Consider the following 22,797-nt stretch of genomic DNA (forward strand, 5'->3'; position numbering starts at 1 on the left):
GATCTGCTATTTATCAATAGCTAAAGTATAGCATAATGCTGAGTTAAAACACCAAAAGGGTTTCCCATCCAGAAGGACCCCCCATAACTGAGTGTACAAATGTAAGAAAATTAACCCGTAAGGGTACAATAGAACCCCCCGAATCTGTTCCTTGTTTCTGAGGGTTCCTGGACCAAATATTTTTGAGATGGCTCGGTCTGTGGCCAAATAAATACATCAAATTTTGGGGGTACTTGACATGAAACCATTAGAGAACCACTGCTATAGAAACATATGTTTTTTTAGAAAACTGTGTGTGTGTATGTGTGTGTGTGTGTGTGTGTGTGTGTGTGTGTGTGTGTGTAGTTTGGTGAGGAGGTGTCTGTGGCGTCCAGCGTGGCTCTGGTGTCAGCACACAGCTCCAACCAATCGACAGACAGCCCCCTGCTGCACCGCACCATGTCCGGAGACCTGGACCCTGCTGAGGTCCTCTGGGACAGACACACAGAGGTGAGGGGTCAGGGGTCAATCTGACTGGGACAGACACACAGGTGAGGGGTCAGGGGTCAATCTGACTGGGACAGACACACAGAGGTGAGGGGTCAATCTGACTGGGACAGACACACAGAGGTGAGGGGTCAATCTGACTGGGACAGACACAGCGCACGGGTGTTTTCACCCCTCAACTGCTTCTGGCAGACATACAGTACTAGGGGTTGGACCATGGTTCCAGCAAGCCCATCCCAGTAGTCGGTGTCACTTTGAGTGACACCACACAAAGCCACGGGTGAACATGTACTGTATGTCAGACATTACTATTACAAACCCTAACCCAAACATAAACATAACCCCAAGCACGTCGGTGCCGTCGCAAAGTTGTTTGCGGTGGACACAAAAATGAAGGAGTGAGCAGGTTTCGAACCCCAGCCATGCTACGAGCTGGCTGCTGGAATGCTAAGGAAAAACCCTACCCAGTATGGAAAAACCCCACCAATATTTCTCAGATATAGCTCAGGGGTGATTTCACTCAACACCGACAGGGAAAACAGAGGTGAGAGGTCAATGTGTGACAGACACACATATGGTCAGGTTGATTATTGTATTCCTGTTTTTATTTTATTTATTTTTGCGGTGCGCTAGCCCCTCCAATACATGGCTATTGAAGATTACGTCATATGGCAGACACGTCTATGCACTTTTGTTTGTTTAAGGCACTAATGACATACATCGTTTTTGTTTATGGTTATCAGGCCATTCAGAGCTGGATGTGGCCCCAAAGGACGGACTGTGCCCAGGTGTATTCCAGCGTTCCCCCTGCCCACCTGCTGCCAACGTTCTACATCCCACCTGAAACCCAGGGCCTCAGGTCAGCCTGCCTCACTCACACTGAAACCCAGGGCCTCAGGTCAGCCTGCCTCACTCACACTGAAACCCAGGGCCTCAGGTCAGCCTGCCTCACTCACACTGAAACCCAGGGCCTCAGGTCAGCCTGCCTCACTCACACTGAAACCCAGGGCCTCAGGTCAGCCTGCCTCACTCACACTGAAACCCAGGGCCTCAGGTCAGCCTGCCTCACTCACACTGAAACCCAGGGCCTCAGGTCAGCCTGCCTCACTCACACTGAAACCCAGGGCCTCAGGTCAGCCTGCCTCACTCACACTGAAACCCAGGGCCTCAGGTCAGCCTGCCTCACTCACACTGAAACCCAGGGCCTCAGGTCAGCCTGCCTCACTCACTGAAACCCAGGGCCTCAGGTCAGCCTGCCTCACTCACTGAAACCCAGGGCCTCAGGTCAGCCTGCCTCACTCACTGAAACCCAGGGCCTCAGGTCAGCCTGCCTCACTCACTGAAACCCAGGGCCTCAGGTCAGCCTGCCTCACTCACTGAAACCCAGGGCCTCAGGTCAGCCTCCCTCACTCACACTGAAACCCAGGGCCTCAGGTCAGCCTGCCTCACTCACACTGAAACCCAGGGCCTCAGGTCAGCCTGCCTCACTCACTGAAACCCAGGGCCTCAGGTCAGCCTGCCTCACTCACACTGAAACCCAGGGCCTCAGGTCAGCCTGCCTCACTCACACTGAAACCCAGGGCCTCAGGTCAGCCTGCCTCACTCACTGAAACCCAGGGCCTCAGGTCAGCCTGCCTCACTCACACTGAAACCCAGGGCCTCAGGTCAGCCTGCCTCACTCACACTGAAACCCAGGGCCTCAGGTCAGCCTGCCACCACTGATTAGTCATTTGGGTGGTGCAAAAAGTACTCCCTTACAGTAAACACGTGCATTGTGTTGGATTCAGGGGTCATCGAATCCATGTTGGCTTGTGGTGGATAGCACTGAATGACCATAACAGGTCTGTAACTCATAGGCCTCACTCACACCTTCTCATCTAGCATACAACAGTGTTGGATGCTAGATGTAAACAAAAGTGTCATGGCCGCCCCAATGCATTTCCAATGGAAGTCACATGGTTTGACACAACATTTTTGTTGTACGGCTTTCGGCTGTGTTTTGACTGCCCCCCTCCCCCTCATACAACAAAAATGTTGTGTCAAACCATGTGACTCCCATTGGAAATGCATTGCGAGCTTGCATCGGTAAACAAGTCTCATACAACAATCTGTTGACTCGTACTATAAATACTATAGTGTCATACATATTCTGAGGAAAACCTGGAGACTTGACATTCAGTCATTATAATTGTGTAAAAAAAAAAGAACCAAAATCTTTGCCACGGACAAGACGAAGTCTTTGACCTCTGGTTGAATTATTGGGTGTGTTTTCTGACTGTTTTCAGCCCGGTTGCATCTGTCCTGTATGGGAGCAGCAGCAGCCCTCCCCAGTCTGTTTCGGTGCCAGACTGCGGCCCTACAGCGGAACCACCCCCAGCCCTTCTGCCTGCATCACTGGACTGGCCTCTAGAGGGCAGCAAAGTCCTGCCAGACATAATGGCCTCTCAGGTAAGGAATTCTAACAAGGATTTTCATAATTGATTGATTTTTAGATCAATATAACTCTGTACACTCTAGGGCAGTGGTTCCCAAAGTGGGGTCCGGGGACCCCCAGGGGTCCTTGAGGGAGTTCCAGGGGTCCCCCAGCTAAATGATAGTTTGGAACCAAATGGACCCTTATGGGTCTGTAACTCTGAGAGTGTACAATGGAACCAAATGGACCCTTATGGGTCTGTAACTCTGAGAGTGTACAAATGGAACCAAATGGACCCTTATGGGTCTGTAACTCTGAGAGTGTACAAATGGACCCGTTGGGGTCCATGTGGTTCCATTTGTTAAATTAACATTGATCCATCAGTTAAATTGATCCATCAGTTAAATTAACATTGATTTCACAATATAAATGGGGGTCCCAGAGATAGAAATGCCATTACATGGGGGTCCATAGACTAATAATGCATGTCAAACTGGGGGTCCTTGAAATGAAACGGGTTGAGAATCACTGCTAGAGCCGTGGATATCTTCTCTCATGGGGGTCCCTGACATATCTCTTCAAATGGGGGTCCGCGGGCTAATTGCTGTCAATTTGGGGGTCCATGACATAAACGTTTGGGAACCACTGCTCTAGGGCATTAACACATTTAGGCCTGTAAAAATATCAGACCTACAAGCTAGTGGCGCGCTATGATCTGCTATTTTTCAATAGCTAAAGTATAACATAATGCTTAGTTAAAACACCCAAAATGGGTTAACGTCTTGTGATTTTGGGGGGGAAATTTGTAATGGTGACAGCCCTACATGAGCTGTGTTGTTTCCAGGTGCTTGGGTCCCGCAGTGGGGGGATGCCCATGGAGCAGATTGGTTCCAGGATAGTGGAAGCTTTGAAACAAGTAAGAGAGAGACTTCTTCACAACTTCTCCCCTTTAATTCTCTTATAGTCCCCACACAAATCTGTGATCGTGGAATATGATATAACGCTGATTTCAAAGCCGTCCGTGGATTTGTCGACCATCTGCGGATATTATCAACGTCCATGGAATAGTCGGAAGCATCGCCGTTTTGGAATATTTGATTATTATGACCCATCCATAATTGCAATTAATTGTATCTATTTCATAAAAGATTTTACTTGATTATTTAAAAAATAAGAAATTTAGCTTGATAACTGGTCATTTTAGGTAGGTGATACCAGAGCATTTTTCCAAGTAGCACGTGCTACTAGAGAGACAGATCTTTGCCTTTCCTGTTAAGCAGATCACAATGGATGGACCACTGATGTGTATCCATCTAGATCGGTCACCTAATATCATTCACGCTGTTCACACGCTTTTGTAAGAGAGATGCAAAGGGTTATTGATCGATAACAATCCAGCCATGTGCGTCGTGTGTCGTGTGGGGGAAGCAAGATCTTCAAGCTAATGACGCATTGAGCCTCGACACGGTGTTAGCTTGTAGATCTACTCTTTTGCCGTACTACAGAAATATAAATTAAGGTATAGAACTGCGACTCATAGAATGTGCACTTGCTGTATCAGAGCCTTGTCTGTATCACGATTTGAACGGTCAAATTCTCTAGTCGCATGGGTCCTACAAATTGCATTTAACAATTCACACGGTACTATTTTTACTAGCAAATGCGAGTACCTACTCGCACTGTCGAGCCCTGGGTGAGACGTGTGCAGTCCAAATAAACGCAAATAAATAATCTTGTTTGTGCCTGCAGGATAGCGCCCCCCTTTGGCTGTTGCAGAATGAGGCGGCTCTCTTTTGGCGGGCCAAGGGCAACGGTAGCCGCGCTCTGCAGTGCCTGCGCCAATCGCTGGCCATAGCTCCACCTACCCAGCATCACCTGGTCCTCATCAACGCCGCCAACCTGCTGATGCATCATGGCGTGGCCGAACACGCACACACCCTGCTGCAACACGCTCTGGCACTGAACTCCTCTGAGGTAGTGATCATCTGCTACATGTCAACACACTGAACTCCTCTGAGGTAGTGATAATCTGCTACATGTCAACACACTGAACTCCTCTGAGGTAGTGATCATCTGCTACATGTCAACACACTGAACTCCTCTGAGGTAGTGATCATCTGCTACATGTCAACACACTGAACTCCTGAGGTAGTGATAATCTGCTACATGTCAACACACTGAACTCCTGAGGTAGTGATAATCTGCTACATGTCAACACACTGAACTCCTGAGGTAGTGATAATCTGCTACATGTCAACACACTGAACTCCTGAGGTAGTGATAATCTGCTACATGTCAACACACTGAACTCCTGAGGTAGTGATAATCTGCTACATGTCAACAAACTGAACTCCTGAGGTAGTGATCATCTGCTACATGTCAACACACTGAACTCCTGAGGTAGTGATCATCTGCTACATGTCAACACACTGAAGTCCTCTGAGGTAGTGATCATCTGCTACATGTCAACACACTGAACTCCTCTGAGGTAGTGATAATCTGCTACATGTCAACACACTGAACTCGTCTGAGGTAGTGATAATCTGCTACATGTCAACACACTGAACTCCTCTGAGGTAGTGATCATCTGCTACATGTCAACACACTGAAGTCCTCTGAGGTAGTGATCATCTGCTACATGTCAACACACTGAAGTCCTCTGAGGTAGTGATAATCTGCTACATGTCAACACACTGAAGTCCTCTGAGGTAGTGATCATCTGCTACATGTCAACACACTGAACTCGTCTGAGGTAGTGATAATCTGCTACATGTCAACACACTGAACTCGTCTGAGGTAGTGATAATCTGCTACATGTCAACACACTGAACTCGTCTGAGGTAGTGATAATCTGCTACATGTCAACACACTGAAGTCCTGAGGTAGTGATAATCTGCTACATGTCAACACACTGAAGTCCTCTGAGGTAGTGATAATCTGCTACATGTCAACACACTGAACTCCTCTGAGGTAGTGATCATCTGCTACATGTCAACACACTGAACTCCTCTGAGGTAGTGATCATCTGCTACATGTCAAAACACTGAACTCCTGAGGTAGTGATCATCTGCTACATGTCAACACACTGAACTCCTCTGAGGTAGTGATAATCTGCTACATGTCAACACACTGAAGTCCTGAGGTAGTGATAATCTGCTACATGTCAACACACTGAACTCCTCTGAGGTAGTGATCATCTGCTACATGTCAAAACACTGAACTCCTGAGGTAGTGATCATCTGCTACATGTCAACACACTGAACTCCTCTGAGGTAGTGATCATCTGCTACATGTCAACACACTGAACTCCTCTGAGGTAGTGATAATCTGCTACATGTCAACACACTGAAGTCCTCTGAGGTAGTGATCATCTGCTACATGTCAACACACTGAAGTCCTCTGAGGTAGTGATAATCTGCTACATGTCAACACACTGAACTCCTCTGAGGTAGTGATAATCTGCTACATGTCAACACACTGAACTCCTCTGAGGTAGTGATCATCTGCTACATGTCAACACACTGAACTCCTCTGAGGTAGTGATAATCTGCTACATGTCAACACACTGAACTCCTCTGAGGTAGTGATAATCTGCTACATGTCAACACACTGAACTCCTCTGAGGTAGTGATAATCTGCTACATGTCAACACTAACCAGGGCTTGTCGGGGTTACTTTTCCGGTTCAGGCTGCATAAGGCTGACCGTATTGTCAGCAGCACAGCTAATCAAATTAAAAATAATTGCCCATTTCTTACCTTAATCTTATGTTGTTATATCCAAGAACGGTGAAAAATGTCATAACTCTGGGTTTAAGGTCAGACCCCCACTAGGGCAACCCATTTAGGACAAAAAGAGTGAATGCAACATTATGAAAGACGGGCATCTTCTTTCTTTTTTTTTTAGCTTCAGTTCTTGGGATATAATATCATATTAAGTTTTATTCTCTATGGGATATCATATTAAGTTTTGTTCTCTATGGGTGACTAAGGGTGTGTTACTGTCAATGTGCATTGACATTGACAATATTGTTGACCAAAAGAAAAGGATTAAACGGCAATTCAAATGTACCTACCGTTTTACAATGGCCGATGTACTTTTCGGGCAAGTGGGCTCGACTTTTGGGCAAGTAGAACATGCCTGCCACATGACCTGTGCCAGGCACGTGCCTCTTGAGAACTTACGCCGAAACCCCACCAATGCAACTCCTTTGGGGATAACGGTTGCAAGGAGTTGTGTGGCAAATCATTGGTGCGGTTTGGGCTTGGTGTAAACCTCTTTTCCTCCATGGCCCCAGTCTTTAGTGTGTGTGTGTGTGTGTTCCTTCAGCCCCACTCTCTGTTCAGCGTGCTCAGCTTGGAGCTGTCTCAGGGCAACGTGTCGGGTGCCTTGGCCTTCTTCCGTGCCCTCCTGCAGACTGTGCTGAACTCGCCCGCCGCCGCCTCGCTGATGGCTGGCTGCGCTCAGTGTCGCTCTCTCCTCCCTCTGATGCGCTGCATTCAGTTCTACCCCTTCCTCTACAACCTGTCACACAGGCAGCCGTGCCCACGTGAGTCAACTACCTTACCCCTTCCTCTACAACCTGTCACACAGGCAGCCGTGCCCACGTGAGTCGACTACCAACACAACATGAGAGCGCATGCGGTACGCAGAGCTGTCAACCTGCACGCATTTTGCGTAGAAACCAAACAAATAATTGCGATTAACGATTGAATTGTGTTTTTGGCATTGGAGGTAGGACGAAGGCCCTACAGCAACAGTGACAACACAGAAAAGATTATTTGCTAATCTAAATTGAGGAAGAGAAAAATATTTTTCACATGTTTTTATATTTTGGTTCTTATCTGTCAGTCCTCCTGGATCCTGTGGATTAACAATCACATTAGTGACTGAGTGCACCGTGTGTTTTGTCCAGAAGGGGGCGCCTGTGTGGCAGAAGAGGAGCTGGGCATCCAGTTGGAGGAATGGGATCTGAACGCTGATACCAAACATGACTCTGTAGGCGGCGGAGCTCAAACACCTGCCGTCTCCACCCTGGAAGAGTCCCTCCTCTTTGAGAGTAAGAATCCAATACACTTTGACAATTGTGCCAATGGCAAATTTCCATTTCGTGTCGAATTTGAATGGACAAAGTTTTATTTCTCTTTTTTATTTTCACTATTTTTAAAGCGCTTTTAAAATTATAATAAAGGACATACAATGTTTCCACCTGTTTTTCAGTTTTAGAAGGCTTTTGGAAAACGGCCTCAGGCCTAAATGGGTTAAATGTAGGCATGCACCGTTATGGAAACTCTTGACCGATTAAAAAAGAAAAAGATTAGCCAATACTGATATCGATAAAAGAATATATATATGTATGTGTATGTATGTGTGTATATATTATATATATATATATATATACACCATACACACAATATAATTTCCCCCCTTTTGTGCCAGGGAAGCAAATGCATCTTCATTATAAGAAATTACAGAATCTGCAGCAACACAACCTACAGTAATTGCCTTTATGCAAGTTACAAAGTGTCAGCTGGACAGTGACACCTCTATTGAAAGTGACTGAGTTGGTTAAAAACAAGCCCTTGAAATATGACACGAGTAAAACGCTTGTAACTTAACACCAAAAAAAGCAACAAAATACCGATGTTGACCGATAATGGCAAATATCGGCAGATACAAATGGTGCATTTATCCAAAGCACTTTACATAGATTGTGCATTTCATTCACCCATATACACACACACACACACACACACATCGATGGCAGAGGAAACCATGCAAGTCACTAACCTGCACATCGGGAGCAATTAGGGGTTCAGCATCTTGCTCAAGGACACTTTGACACTAGCATCCCTAGTTAAATGTCTTCGCTCAATCCTAATATCATTCTTATAATATGTCCTTGCCCTCACAGAGGTGGTTCTGGACAGCAACGGTTCAGGGGAGGCGGCCGGACAACAGCGAGACCCTCCCTCTGCCCAGGGGGGGTCTCCTAAAACCTACGGCGCCGTGGGGGAGGGCGAGGACGAGTGGCAGCTCAAGGAGGACCTGATGGGGGCCTTCGAGGGGGCGCTGGACGTCGGGGGCAAGCGGGGCGACCTGCGAGGCATCCGTGTGCTGAAGAACGACCGCGTCATGGGGTCCCGGGCAGGGGGCGGGGGGCCCTGCTTTGGAAACTGTGAAGACGACGAAGGGGCAGAATGGGTATGTGTCTGTTGGGGCTCACTCACTTCCTGTTTTCATGCTAAATTACCGTAGGTCATAAAATATATAAATGATGGTAATAATGCACATGACAGGTGAGGAAAACGGTGCTCTGTGTCGTTGGCCTTTAGATAACATCTCTGTGTCGTTGGCCATTAGATAACAGCTCTGTGTCGTTGGCCATTAGATAACATCTCTGTGTCGTTGGCCATTAGATAACATCTCTGTGTCGTTGGCCATTAGATAACCGCTCTGTGTCGTTGGCCATTAGATAACAGCTCTGTGTCGTTGGCCATTAGATAACAGCTCTGTGTCGTTGGCCATTAGATAACAGCTCTGTGTCGTTGGCCATTAGATAACATCTCTGTGTCGTTGGCCATTAGATAACATCTCTGTGTCGTTGGCCATTAGATAACCGCTCTGTGTCGTTGGCCATTAGATAACATTCCAAGTCAAGAGGGTGAGGAAGAACAAGGTGGATGGAGGCGACGGTAGCGGCTCTGATGAGACCCAACAGCCTCTGTCTGGAGGGCACTCTGTCCTGGAGATCAGTGGGCCTACCATCCCCTCTCCTGGCCCTTCAGGTAACACGCACACACACGACATTCTGGGAACCCGTTTGGGAAAGAAAAACCTTGTGTAGAAACAAAAAGTTAGTCTGGCTCCTTCCACTTCCTCCTGGGTGCTGACGGAATCTGTTTTGAGAGATTAGATTTGTAAAAAAAAGTAGAGGGGAAAACATAGCCAATATACAAGCTCACTTCAAGTCGCAGTGAGACACGTGATCTTGTAGATATAGTTCTTCCTATGGCAAAAAATAGCCCATTGACAAGCTCACACCGTCTCGCAATGTATTGTGAGCAGGGGTCATCACATCACCATACTGCCTTGTGGTGGACATTTATGTCAAAATTCCTTTTTTGCCACAGACATACAAAATGAGCAGACAATCACTAGAAACGCACAAAGAGATAGCCTGAATGACCAAAACAGATCTGTAACTCTTGAGTGTACAAACATCCATATGGTATTGTGGTTCCATTTGTACACTCGGAGTTAAGGGGGTCCTTGCAGATAAAACATTTGAGAACCACTAGTAAATCAGCATCAGGAAGAACACTTGGAGACTTGACATTCAGTAATTGGGTCTTATGATCAAAATAGGAACATTATAATAGTGTGTAAAAAGAAAATCAAAAATTTGCCACGGACACATTTGCTACAGACACATTTGTTCATGTATGGACATTGATGACCCCTGGTTGATAGCTTGTACATCAGGCATTTTAGCAGCCTTTGTCTTTATAAAAAAAATGCACAGTTTGTCATATTTGTATGTGTTCTATGCAGCAACCCTGCACACAGCTACTGAACATGTAGCACTGATTGATGCGTTTGTGCTGTGAGCAGGCCGATGGAGAGACTACACCAGCCTGGGATGGCCAGGACCAGAGGAGTGCCAGCGGACTCGAAGGGTAGACCTCACCACTGTGGCCAGCACCTGGCTGGCTGTGTCTGCCAAAAATATAGAGTAAGACCGCCTGCCGCCGCTGTGTTCACCATTCGTTTATAGAATATATATTTTGAGCAGTATAGACATACAGTCTATATACTACTATAGTATGCTATATTATTATTTGATATCATTTTTGCAAAAAAAAAAAAGGACTTGTTTATCTTTTCTGCAATTGACCTTCCAGCTGACAGTGTCACATCTCTCCCATTTGTTTTTATTATCGATAAAAGATAATGGAAGTCGATGTGTTTTCGTTATGGATCATTAGAAAGCACTTTGTTTATAGTCACACAGTAATGGGGAAAGAAATCATGTATTGGCATCGCTAATCAAATCGTAATTGAATTGAAGCCAAATTAATCTGAATTAATGAAATCTGAATCGAATAGTCTGATACCTAGCGATATCCGCCCAGGCGCCCATACTGTATATTGTACTCCTGGAGTTTCATTACAGCACTGCTGATTTATCGTTTTATAGACTTCTCACAAAGTCCTTGTTTTATCATGATTATCTATGCAAGGTTCATTAAATTGTAAGTATAACCTGTGGCCGATTATACAATTGCCTTCTAAGTTCTCACACAAGTAAAACAACAAATGGCAGATGTACAAGCTCGCAGCACGGCATGAAGTAACATGTTGTGAGCTTGTACATATGGTTAAATGTAAAATGTAAAAAAAAAAGTGCTATTAATTGATTTGTGCTTGATTGTCCCATCACCCTCTTGTTGTGTTCCAGTATCACTGAACACATCGACTTTGCCACTCCGCTTCAGGAGCCAGCTGTGGAGCCGTTATGCAACGCCAACCTTCCAGCCAGCATGCACACCTTGGACCACCTGGCGGGGGTGGCCAACCGTGCTGCCATCCACTACACTGGCGAGAGCCAACTCCGGGAGGTAGGCAGTGGGCACGCACACACAGGATAGACTATAGACTAGGTTGAAGTAGTGTGTGCAGTAGAGACTGACACTCCCGTCCCATCTCACTCCCACAGAACAAATCCCATCCCGTCCCACTCCTGGTAGAATGACTCCCGATAAAACTTAAAACTTAAATCCTTCCAGGATACAACGTGAGTGCTGGTATTCTTTTCTACAGAATGACTCCCGATCCCATCCCCCTAAGCCCTCCTATACTCAAAATTACTCCCACTCCCATCCTGCTCCCGTTGTTTTGTTGTTAATAAATTAGTCATTAGGAAAGGCAATGGATTCTGTGTTTTAAAATTTCTGTGTTTTGATACGATTTTTTTTTTATTCAAAAGATACATGGCACCAGGAGCAGTTAATCTGTGGTAATATGAGGCTAATTGAAGTCATTCCCGCTCCCGTTTCATCCTCTAGTTTGCTGTATTTGTGTTTCAAAGTGTAACGACTACCAACATTTAATTTTGGTTTACTTCCACATCGCCCAGGGACGTCGGTGGCCATCTTAATTTTAAATCCTATGGTCTACTTTGCTCTTCCACCCAGGTTCTGCAGAACCTGGGCAAAGATAAGTTCCCTCCCCAGTCCTTTGAGCAGGTGGGGACGCGCATCGCCAAGGTCTTAGAAAAGGTAAGTCTTAACGGCTGTTGTGTTGGACATCTTGAAAATGTGTACTGGGCTCTTTTTGGAAATATCAAATATCTGGCCCAACTTGTATGGATAAATAGTAGCGGGTGGAAAATAAAATGGATTAATCACGGCGTGGACATGGACGATAATGTGCCTCAGGAGGTAGAGCAGGTCGTCCAATAATCCGTAGGTCGGTGGTTCAAATCCCAGGTCTTTCTGTCCACATGTCGAAGTGTCCTTGGGCAAGACACTGAACCCCACATTGTCTCCAATGAGTCGGTCAGCTTGCCGCCAGTGTTGTGTGAAAGTGGCATGCTGGTGTCGACTGTTTGCTGCTTCACCTCCCAATTTATGAATGGATGGACGGACCATTGTAAAGTGCTTTGAGCACTTGGAAAAGCGATTTATGATGAATATTATGATTAATCAATTCACAAATGTCAAAATATATATATTTTATAAGAAAGATGCTTAATGTTTTGTGGTGTAATAAAAGATAATGGAAGTAAATCGATCAGTTTTCATTATAGATGATTATGAATCCCTTGATTTGGAATCAAGATGCATCGGTAATCGATTTAATGGAATTTTAGCCCTCTGAATCGGAATGGAATCGTCTGATACCTAGAGATTTCCGCCCTTAATAAATAGGCTGGTAAACCATTCCGGTCACTAAATTCAATTTCCACGATTGAAATTTACCTGCTTTTGGTGGGTTTTAATGCCCTGCTTTCAATGAAAAATGTCTACTTAACAAAATGCATGGTCGTAAAGAAGGGCCTTACATGTTTTCACGTATAATCTCTAAACACCAGGTCTGTTCAACTACTGCTTTGTGGTTCATTAAATTGATTTGAGGCACACAAAATGACCTACGTTTTCCCCCCCAATCTTGGATTTCTTTCAGAACCAGACGTCGTGGGTGCTGTCCAGCATGGCAGCGCTGTACTGGAGGGTGAAGGGTCAGGGCAAGAGAGCCATCGACTGCCTGCGTCAGGGTTTAAATTATGCTCCTCATCACATGAAGGCAAGTCTCACACTCTGCAACCAACTAACAGTCGCTGATAGGGTTGTCACAATTATTATATAATCGTCTAATCGCAATTATTTGAGAATCGCAATTTTCTTTCATCATCGTTTCCATGTTGAAAGATGTTCATACATAAAAAAAAGCAGAAATAGCAGATCTACAAGCTTACAACACGTCACTTTCTGTCTGTCTACTCAATGCATGTCAACACGCACATGTTGAAGTACTGGTCTAAGCCAGTGGTCCGGGGACCACTAGTGGTCCTTGAGGGGGTTCCAGGTGGTCCCCAGCTAATGGATGGAGAATTTCTTATTGGACCTAGAGTTAAATTATTGTTCAACATCTGCATCACTTAATATTTGTTATGATCAACGTTTGCCTGTTATCTCTCCTATCGTACCAACATCAATACAGCATGCATCTTATCCAACGACGACAAAATATTTGACGTTTTCGGTCGGAGAGGCTAAGGTGGTCTTTACACGAGAACGGTGTTCATACTGTAGGAAACGGTAAAATAAAGTATCGTTTGCTGATTTCCCTTTAGACGAGAACGGCGTTTTCAGGAGGTGAAAACGGAACAAAGTGAAACCACCTCCCAGAGTGGAAATCTTTGAGAACGCCGTTTCCTATGATCTCCATATAAACAGACAAAACGGTGGATCCGCAAAACTTGTAACATCATGGCTCACGTTGGCTCACAGCGCATATGTTTATTAGTTCCTACAATGAACAAGCCTCTCTCCTAACGAGCGCCGCTCATCAGCGATGGTGAATGTAAAACCATGATGTAAATTAAATGCCTTGTGATAGGTGTTTATGTAGCCTAATGTATTATAAAATATATAACCATCCCGTTGCACGCCTGCATGCTCTGGGCTGCCTGTCAGCCTGTCTGTCACCTCGATGTGTTAGTAGAAAGCAGGCAGAGAGCGACGGCCACAACCCCGTCGTGGTCTGGAAGCATCATTCAAAACCCTGATAGGGTTGCGTGAAGGAGGGGCTACCTGGTTCTTCTTCTTGTACGTGGGTGACTGGTCTATTTGGCAGCCCATTACCGCCACCTAGCGACATTATAGCGTTTTCATAAAGTGTGCGTTCTCGTGTAAAGGGTCAATAAAAATGAAAACGCAACAGGACTTTGCCTTTTTATCTGGAGATGGTCGCCGTCTAAAAGAAGCCTTAATCTCATTACATTTTTGGAGGTCTGTGGCTCAAAAGCCCAATATGAAAAAGGTTGAAGACCACTGGTCTAAGCCATGGTTGTACATGATGCATGTGAATGAATGTTGTGGTGTGTCGGTGTGGTCACCATGCAGGATGTGCCACTGATCAGCCTGGCCAACATCTTCCAGAACGCGCGGCTGTGGGACGACGCTCTGACTGTGGCCCGCATGGCCGTGGAGATCGCTCCTCACTTTGTGGTCAACCACTTCACCCTGGCCAACGTCTACATCGCAATGGTAAACACACATTTTCACACTACCTTCCTTAGTATTGGGTATTCACACTACATAGTAAAGTATGCAATCAATCAAAATCAATGTGTTTAACACAACTAACAGTTTGTGGGAAAAAAATGGTGGCACAGATTTATACTAAATACTAAAAGGATAACCCAATAAGCCCAGGGCTTGTTTCCATTAAATTATCTTAATAATTAAGAATGTAGGCAGGGTCAAACCGGTGAACGTTGTGCTGCGTAAGCAGGAAGCGAAAGTGACAACATTCTGAGGAGTTATTTCCCACAACATCTACAACAGATCTACAAAATATATATTTAATAATTGCACGATTATTTCGTATTTCGTGTTTCACCTGCTGTATGCTCGGCATGGATTATTTTCCCCCACTACTTCCAGTGATCAATGGATATTATATCGTCATCATATTGCGGTAAGAAAATGGCTGGTCCGGAACTCCCCTTTTAGGTCCTGTGTTACCATCTGTCTCTTTTTTGCCCCCTTTACCGAGAAGAAGTGAATTCCAAACATGGCTGCTTGCTGTGCTTGTGGTGGTTCTTGTATTGTAGGAGGAGTTTGAGAAGGCCATGCGCTGGTACGAGTCCACGCTGAAGCTGCAGCCGGAGTTCGCCCCCGCCAAGGACCGCCTCCGAACCATCCAGTGTTACCTGCTCACCAAACGGGACCGCCGCCAGCAGCAGCAGCAGCCATGAGCCAATCACAAAGCTTCAGCCATGAGCCAATCACAAAGCTTCAGTCATGAGCCAATCACAAAGCTTCAGTTTTTGGCATGTGGCGCCATCATGCGACAGATTAGAAAATAGGCAGTAGCCCCATACACTACACACACACTCTCGTGCACAAATATGAGTGTAAAAGAAACATTTCAGATTGGAATTCATATGTTTAATATCCAACCGAATCTGAAAGAAAACGTTTAGTTTTTTTAATTATTTACACTTTCATGGAGACCCGAAACTCCTAGAAAAATAGGCTTCAAAAGTCGCTGCAAAGTAAAAGCTGTTGACAATGTTGTCACACCCTCCCCCATTTTTTCCGATCGGATGTACTTCGTCATATGCAATGCAAAAAAAGTTATAGCTCAGAAGAAAGTCCTAGTTTTACTTTGTGTTCATTTGATGAGAACAAAAGAAACTAAAGGGAATAACTTTGCAATAGATTGTAATCATCCCCCGCCCACACCTTCATTTTATTTATTGTGCTTTTCACACAAACAAGCAGTTTACCCATAACGGCCTAGTTTAAAGAGAAAACCTTTTTTTTAATTCAAGCTAAATAGTTGGAAGGATTACTCCAGTCTTATTCGCGTTTTTACAATTTCAGTTTAGGATCACATCCTGCACCAAAGGAAATACTGTTATAAAATGATAAAGTTCTACTTCTCTGGGACGATACTGCTGTGGTTAATGCTCAAATGTGGCCTGGAGATGGTGCCATGTTTTAATTTAACTTAAACTTGAGTTTTTTTTTTCTTTTTAATCGAGACGTAATGTAATATGTTGAGGGTTTTTTCTTTCTGCCTTGAGGAGGTAGGAAAGCCTGATTATGCTCGGTTTTGCACCAAAAATAGCCGATATACAAGCTCTCAGTGCTGCGACGTGTTGTGAGCTTGTAGATCTGCTAGTTTCTGCGCCAGACAGAGTATAAGTCGGGTGTAAGTGTTGCTACATTCAGTAATTCAGAGGTTAATTGTGTTGAATATTATAATTCATAGTATACTGTATGCCCACAGTATGTCTGGTTCATAAAAGGAACCGGTTCTCAGTTTTATTTGCACTTTGTCCTAATTTTACATCATTCCTATTTATGTGGGACCTATTAATAAACCTTTTGATTTTTGCTCCAAGCGAACTTGATTACATTTAAAAAAGAAAATAAAGCGGTGAATTGAGTTTTAAGTACTGCATTTTTCTACTACATGCAAGTAATCTGGCCGAGGATATCGTTTATCTTTGAACCATCTTTTAAAAAAAATGTCTAAAGTAAGATCTTAAGTAAATCAATGTACAGTGTTCAAGGCATTATTTCATCTGTCTAATCTCATTACAATGCATCCATTCATTGTCTCTTTGGGAAATAAAACCAAGGGCCTTTTTTGGCTCCTTGATGCTTAAGTTGAATAATAAATGTTGCCATATTTATTTTCTTTTACCGGTACTTAGAAATGTAAAATAGCAAATCGACCTTAACAGTTTTCTGAAAAACATAATTATGATGCTTGCTAAATATATCCGTGGTGCTCAAACCTTTCCATGTGAAGGCCCCTGCGAACGTTTAATCAAGATGGATCGATATATATTGTATCGTGGCCTCTGTATCGTGATCTATCGAGATTGCAAGCAATATCCACTACTAGTTTTGATCAAAGATCCCGGGAGAAGATAGATTTGATCTGTTTTTCATATAATTCAAAATGGCGGGTGATCTAAAGGTCAAATGTAAGAGCACAAACTTTGTTCGGCATGAGGAGACTCGTATGTATATCGAAGTTGCTTTGCCGACGGTCAAACGGTGGTCAATGGTCGTGGGCTTCCCATTGTCACCGTTTGGCATTGCTGAGTTTCGAAAACTGAATGCACGGTTCAGCCAGAACTAATGCAGAAGAAAAAAAGACACAAACAATAAGGGACTGGTCCCTTGATAAGTAACTGTTTTGGACATGAGTTTTTCACTAGACAGACAGACTATAGAGCGCCGCAGTCCCCGCCCCCTTTCAGAAAAGCGAGTGGCCCAGGAAGTGGAAGCCCCATGCATTCTCCCATCGGCACTTTTAATATAATTTTTTTAAAGACGGTTACGCCGCGGACAAAGCCAATTCGGATCGTGACGAATCATTACAATGAACACAATATTTTGGGACGTTCAAATCATTAGAAAGAAGAAAAGAAAGTCAGGAGACAACACTATTTGTTTTATTTTTCGTCTTATAAATTATTTGATCGGCCCAAAATATTGTGTTCATTGTCATGATTGAAAGGGGGCGGGACTGCGGCGCTCTATAATGCTGTACATGTACACCGAACACAAACTCATCTCAGCTTTGTGCGTGCATTTCACAACATGGCCTGCAGGTGTCGGTGTCTTTTTTGTTTTAGCTACACTATCAAAAGCAATCCATGGGTTTTACATTTTAATGCATAAATCGATTGATAATAATTGATAATCTAAATGCAAACAAAACATTTTATTATATATAACACATTATCTTCCTGATATTCATAATGAGACTGGCCTTCAATATTCAGTGTGATCCAGGTGATTCTGCCTAATTTATGCCTTTTTGTGCCGGAAAAAGCAAATGTACAAGCTCACAATGCTATCTATATCTATCTATACAAACTCAATGTTCTTTTGATGCATGTGTGAAGCTATAGCATTAACCCTAGAACACTAAACATTTTTGTTACACCATCACTAAAAACGGGTATATTTTATCCAATGTAAAATATGGAATATGTAAGTACAGCAAGCAATACATGGCAACTTGAGGTACTCTTCTTTAATATTGTATCATGACTTTTCAGAAAAAAAATTGATCTCATAGATCTAGAATCTGTGAAAAACGTGCATATTTAAAAATATTCCTAACAAAACAAAAAAAATTGAGCTGTGAACTTCTCGTTTGGTCCACCCATTCCTGGGACATGTGAGAATGGTCCACTGAAGGAAAAACACAAAAGTCCCATTGTGGGTGTATAGGATTTTTCTCTATCACACCATCACTAAACACAGGTGAAATTCAGCCGAATACATGCCTGTAGAAAAAACAGGGATGTGGGCAGGGAAACTTACCTTCTATGATGTCACTGAGCATCATGAAGGCACTGAAAGACCCTCCCACCTCAGACATCAGCAACGTTATGAGAATTACAAAAAATATAATTGTCTGGGTGAAAAAACGAAAAAACACAAACCGTTCAAATATGGAGAAGAGGTTTCTGCCCGAACACAACGATATATACTTCACATTCATTAATTATTTGGAAATGTATACCATTTGAGCACATAATGGTACCTGCATTCCATATTCTATCCGTATGTAGTCTTAATGTAACAGTGAACCAGTCTGCCATATTTATAATGCAATCTGTTTGGTAATGTGAGTGATACAGTAAAGCTGAAAAAATATGGTTGGCCCAGTAGTCTTATCATGTCTACCAAATTTGTGCAGTTTTAACTTAATTCATGCACTATTGTATGTATGTTTCAATCCAATAGAATAGTCCATGTCCTTCACTTGAGGTCAGTATGGGTAGTGTTTGTACTGTATGTGTGCGTATGCATATATCTAAATGTGCACATGGTTTCACCTCAATGCTTTGTAGTAAAAAGCTACTTGATGAATGAAGCTTGAATCATCTATACAATTCATTAAATGGTTGGAGGCACAGCAGTGGAGAAAGAAAAAAAAAGTCCGGTAATCAAAATTGTATTGAGTAAAATTGCAACAACGTACAGTTTTCAGTCACTGTGATTCTCAAACCTCAAGGACCCCCAAAATTATATGTATTTGGCCACGGCCCCCCGTCCTAAATAAAGATTTGAGATAAAAATGAACACGTTGCAATTAATGTGACTTTTAGATTGGTGGTTTTCTAATCTAAATCTACAAAGATTCCAAATAATTGTAGTCGAATAAAAGTACAATATATGCCTTTCAATGTTGTGGAGTAGAAGTAAAAATAACAATTGGAAATACTCCAAGGGGAAAACAATGCCTCAATTGTACTTTTAAGTACAGTATAAGTAAATGCACTTAGTTACTGTCACAACCATTGAGTGACACAATGAAGCACAGCACCTTGCGTAACGATGCTTTCTCCGACAGCGGCACAATCAATCAAAATAAGATAAACATCGGCGGGCGTTAATTAAAAACTGGTAGAGCATGAAAGAAAATGCATCCACCACGTATCTGAGGAGCTGCATGATCCCACAGTGCAGCCGTGCTATATATAGAATCCTGCAAGGCAACAGCGCAGCTGCAGAGAAGGCTGCTGTGCAGTGTGCATGCATGCATGGCTTTCTATAAATACCAGCGCATGACATCAGGGCTGCAACTATAAAGCATCCATTATTTTCTTGCAGCAATTGTTATATTGATTTAACAATTTGCATAATCACGAAGCATGTTTTTAATAACTTATTTTTATATATCAACATTTGTGAAAAACCTTATCAACTAAATCAGTGGTTATCAAACCTTTTTTCAAGGCATTGAAAACCATTATTTATTTGGAATTTGAGCAACGGACCACCATTTGATGAGATTTAGCCAAAACTTTAAATATTTTATTATCATTGGATACGATTTTGTCCACAATTCATGCTGTATTGATGTGGTAACATTAGGAGAGATAAAAAGGCAAACGTTGACCAAAATAAAAGCAATTCTACATTATCTAATTTTGTAGACTTCTTGTAAATTAAGTAATGTAACTCTTGAGAGTGTAAAATTAAACCAAATCATTTTAGTTTTACACTCAAGAATGAAAGATCTACAAGGGTCCATTTGGTTACCAACTCCATCATTTAGCTGGGGACCACCTGGACCCCCTCAAGGACCACTGGTGGTTCCCGGACCACTTACTCCCTTGTATAGCTGAAATAGTGGATCTACAAGCTCACAGTGCATTACATCGCAAGTGTATAGATCTGCTATTTGAGCTATTTTTGCCATTGTATATAGCCTACTAAAAAGAAGAAAACACATTGTTTTGTTTTTAAATTATTAAGTTGAAACTTGCGGGGCAAATAGACAAATAACTTAAATATAGACATGACTAACATTCATTTTATACAAAAACTAAATAGCGGAAATAGATGATCTACAATTTGACAACATGCGTCAGTGATGCATTTTAAGTTTGTAGATCAGATATTTCTGCAAGTTCAACAATTATGCAAAAAATAATTGTGATTATCTCAAAGAATTGCGATTAGATGATCATGTAATATTTGGCAGCCCTATCAAGGCATCACGTTTGTCCTGTGTTTCATTGAGCAGAAGGCTATGCTGATGCTGCTGCATGGCTAATGGACGTGATCATTCTTAGACATTCATTCAGTCTATTCCTGGCTGTACTGGGCTGACTGCAGCCACTCTGTTTTGGAATGTTTCTCAATGAATAATTGACTCCGGTGGTATTTCTGAGCATGCAGCCATGATGTCTTGGGTACAGTGTGTGTATAAATAGATCATGTGCAGCAAAGCGTGCATGGATTTGTCAGAGGCGCTAGGAGTGTGTGTGAGAGGGAGAGGAAGAGAGAGCCGTTATGTAATAGACATGTGAGTGAGCACACCACCACTTGTGTGTGTGTGTGTGTGTGTGTGTGTGTGTGTGTGTGTGTGTGTCATCACAAGTGTAGTAGAATTGAAGAAATAGACAATGGCCCGGCCTAATTTATCAATGGAGTGTACGTTCTGCCATAATTTTGCTATTTGTCTTTCTAAATCTAATTATTTCAAATCACAGTGAAAGCAGGTAGCCAGGTACATTTCCCTGTCACGTCCTTGTTATCAGAAAGGCCCAACTGGACACAACCGTACACCACACACAACCACAATCATTACAACCGGGTCGGTTGTATATCTCTCAAGGGGTGGCACTACCTACCTACCCCTTTCGTATGTTGTAAAACCTTTTTGACTTTTATTCGTGCACTGGAAAATAGTCGTTCTGCAAGATAACATGTTGCAATGTGCTGCGAGCTTGTAGATCTGCTATTTTTGGGGTTCTAAGCTTAACAGAATCCCAAAAACGTTTAAGAATGGGATCCAATCCATATTGTCGTCCTAAAATGTTATCGCCTCAAGTATAGTAATACAAACGTGTGTGTGTGTGTGTGTGTGTGTGTGTGTGTGTGTGAGCGCGCCTGCGGCTTAGCATCCATTGAGTGGGTTTGGAAAACGCTCCACGTTCAAATCCTCAATGGAAGGGTCCATTTTACACTCAGTGAAATGGAAGGGTCCATTTTACACTCAGTGAAATGAACAGAGGATTTGTACACAGTGTAGCACACAGCATTGATTTAACTCTCAGGGTTACAAATGGATAAATTAACACTGAGGATCTTTACTGTGTACGTTATTATTATTTTTATTTACATTATTTTAAACCTTTATACCAATGTATTGGTATATGAAAACAGAAAATGGGGGACACGCTGGAACAATATCCTTTGTACAGTCACAAACACAATCATATTGATTTAATTATTTATTAAAGGAGTAGTTCACCCAAAACATGTTCCATCAATTACACACCCCATGAAGCTTTGAGTTAATGGAGATTTTGTTTTTGTAGCATTCCTAAGCCAATAGTCTCCTACTGAGTTTCCTATACTGACCGATGATCCGGACGTGGGATGTGTAATACTACTCCTTACCAAGTTTGTTTACTGTACTATGTACAGTACTAATAGTATACAGGTGGTAGTAGTACAGTCAAAGGTTATGCTAAAATGATATCACATGGTTCATTGTACTCAGTTCATCTATAATAATGTATAACTGAGTCATATGCTGCTACGCATCTGATATATTTCGATTTTTGTTCTAATGTAATGTTTTTGTGTGTGAATTTTGTAATGTTTTTTTTGTGTGAATTTATGTTGTAGGCCTACTGGTATATGGGTGCTTACAACAATGGTACTTTACTCTGAGAGTGTAGTGTATGTACACTACACTCTCAGAGTTAAATGAACACTGAGGATTTTGCAGTAGTTTGGGGTACTATAGAGATAAGAAAATGGGGCTCAAGTGGTTCATGTTGGTTTTGCAATAAGTGAAACTGCAAAGTAACTAAAGTTAAGAGTTGAATACCAAGCACAAAGAAGACTTTGGCTCATGGGGCTGACAGCTGCAAACAAGCTGCTGGTCCTCCCCATGAACTCGAGATTCCACAATGGATCCTCTCACCAGTAGTGGAAAAATATAACATTTTAGTACCACTACTAGTAGTATCACTACTACTGTAGAAATACTCAAAATACTCGTTATGAGTAAAGATAAATATATCTAGAAAATATGGTTATGGTGATAACCAACATGAAAGCAAAGACAACAGGGTGGCCGTAGCTGAATGGTCGGAGAGCTTGCCTC

The 22,797-nt window shown here is 43.0% G+C and overlaps 1 protein-coding gene across 4 annotated transcripts in view; it reads left to right on the plus strand.

Moving 5' to 3' along the window:
* ttc17 (tetratricopeptide repeat domain 17) overlaps positions 1-16,813 on the plus strand; it is a 33,190-nt gene extending 16,377 nt beyond the window's left edge. For 2 of the 4 annotated variants that reach the window (XM_080762968.1, XM_080762970.1), the window contains exons 11-25: positions 346-489; positions 1,230-1,345; positions 2,772-2,934; positions 3,744-3,815; positions 4,649-4,873; positions 7,228-7,447; positions 7,814-7,957; positions 8,813-9,102; positions 9,542-9,686; positions 10,513-10,633; positions 11,360-11,519; positions 12,096-12,179; positions 13,087-13,206; positions 14,529-14,672; positions 15,242-16,813. In XM_080762968.1, coding sequence (XP_080619094.1) covers positions 346-489; positions 1,230-1,345; positions 2,772-2,934; positions 3,744-3,815; positions 4,649-4,873; positions 7,228-7,447; positions 7,814-7,957; positions 8,813-9,102; positions 9,542-9,686; positions 10,513-10,633; positions 11,360-11,519; positions 12,096-12,179; positions 13,087-13,206; positions 14,529-14,672; positions 15,242-15,385 — 2,292 coding nt within the window. In that variant the 3' untranslated portion in view covers positions 15,386-16,813. Of the gene's footprint in view, positions 1-345; positions 490-1,229; positions 1,346-2,771; positions 2,935-3,743; positions 3,816-4,648; positions 4,874-7,227; positions 7,448-7,813; positions 7,958-8,812; positions 9,103-9,541; positions 9,687-10,512; positions 10,634-11,359; positions 11,520-11,617; positions 11,685-12,095; positions 12,180-13,086; positions 13,207-14,528; positions 14,673-15,241 lie in introns of those variants that run through there. The other 2 variants (XM_080762969.1, XM_080762971.1) reach the window with 2 other exon arrangements.
* The last annotated feature ends 5,984 nt before the right edge of the window (positions 16,814-22,797 follow it).

This window comes from Protomyctophum bolini, assembly GCF_963924005.1.
Source record: "Protomyctophum bolini genome assembly, chromosome: 1".
NCBI classification, from domain to species: domain Eukaryota; kingdom Metazoa; phylum Chordata; class Actinopteri; order Myctophiformes; family Myctophidae; genus Protomyctophum; species Protomyctophum bolini.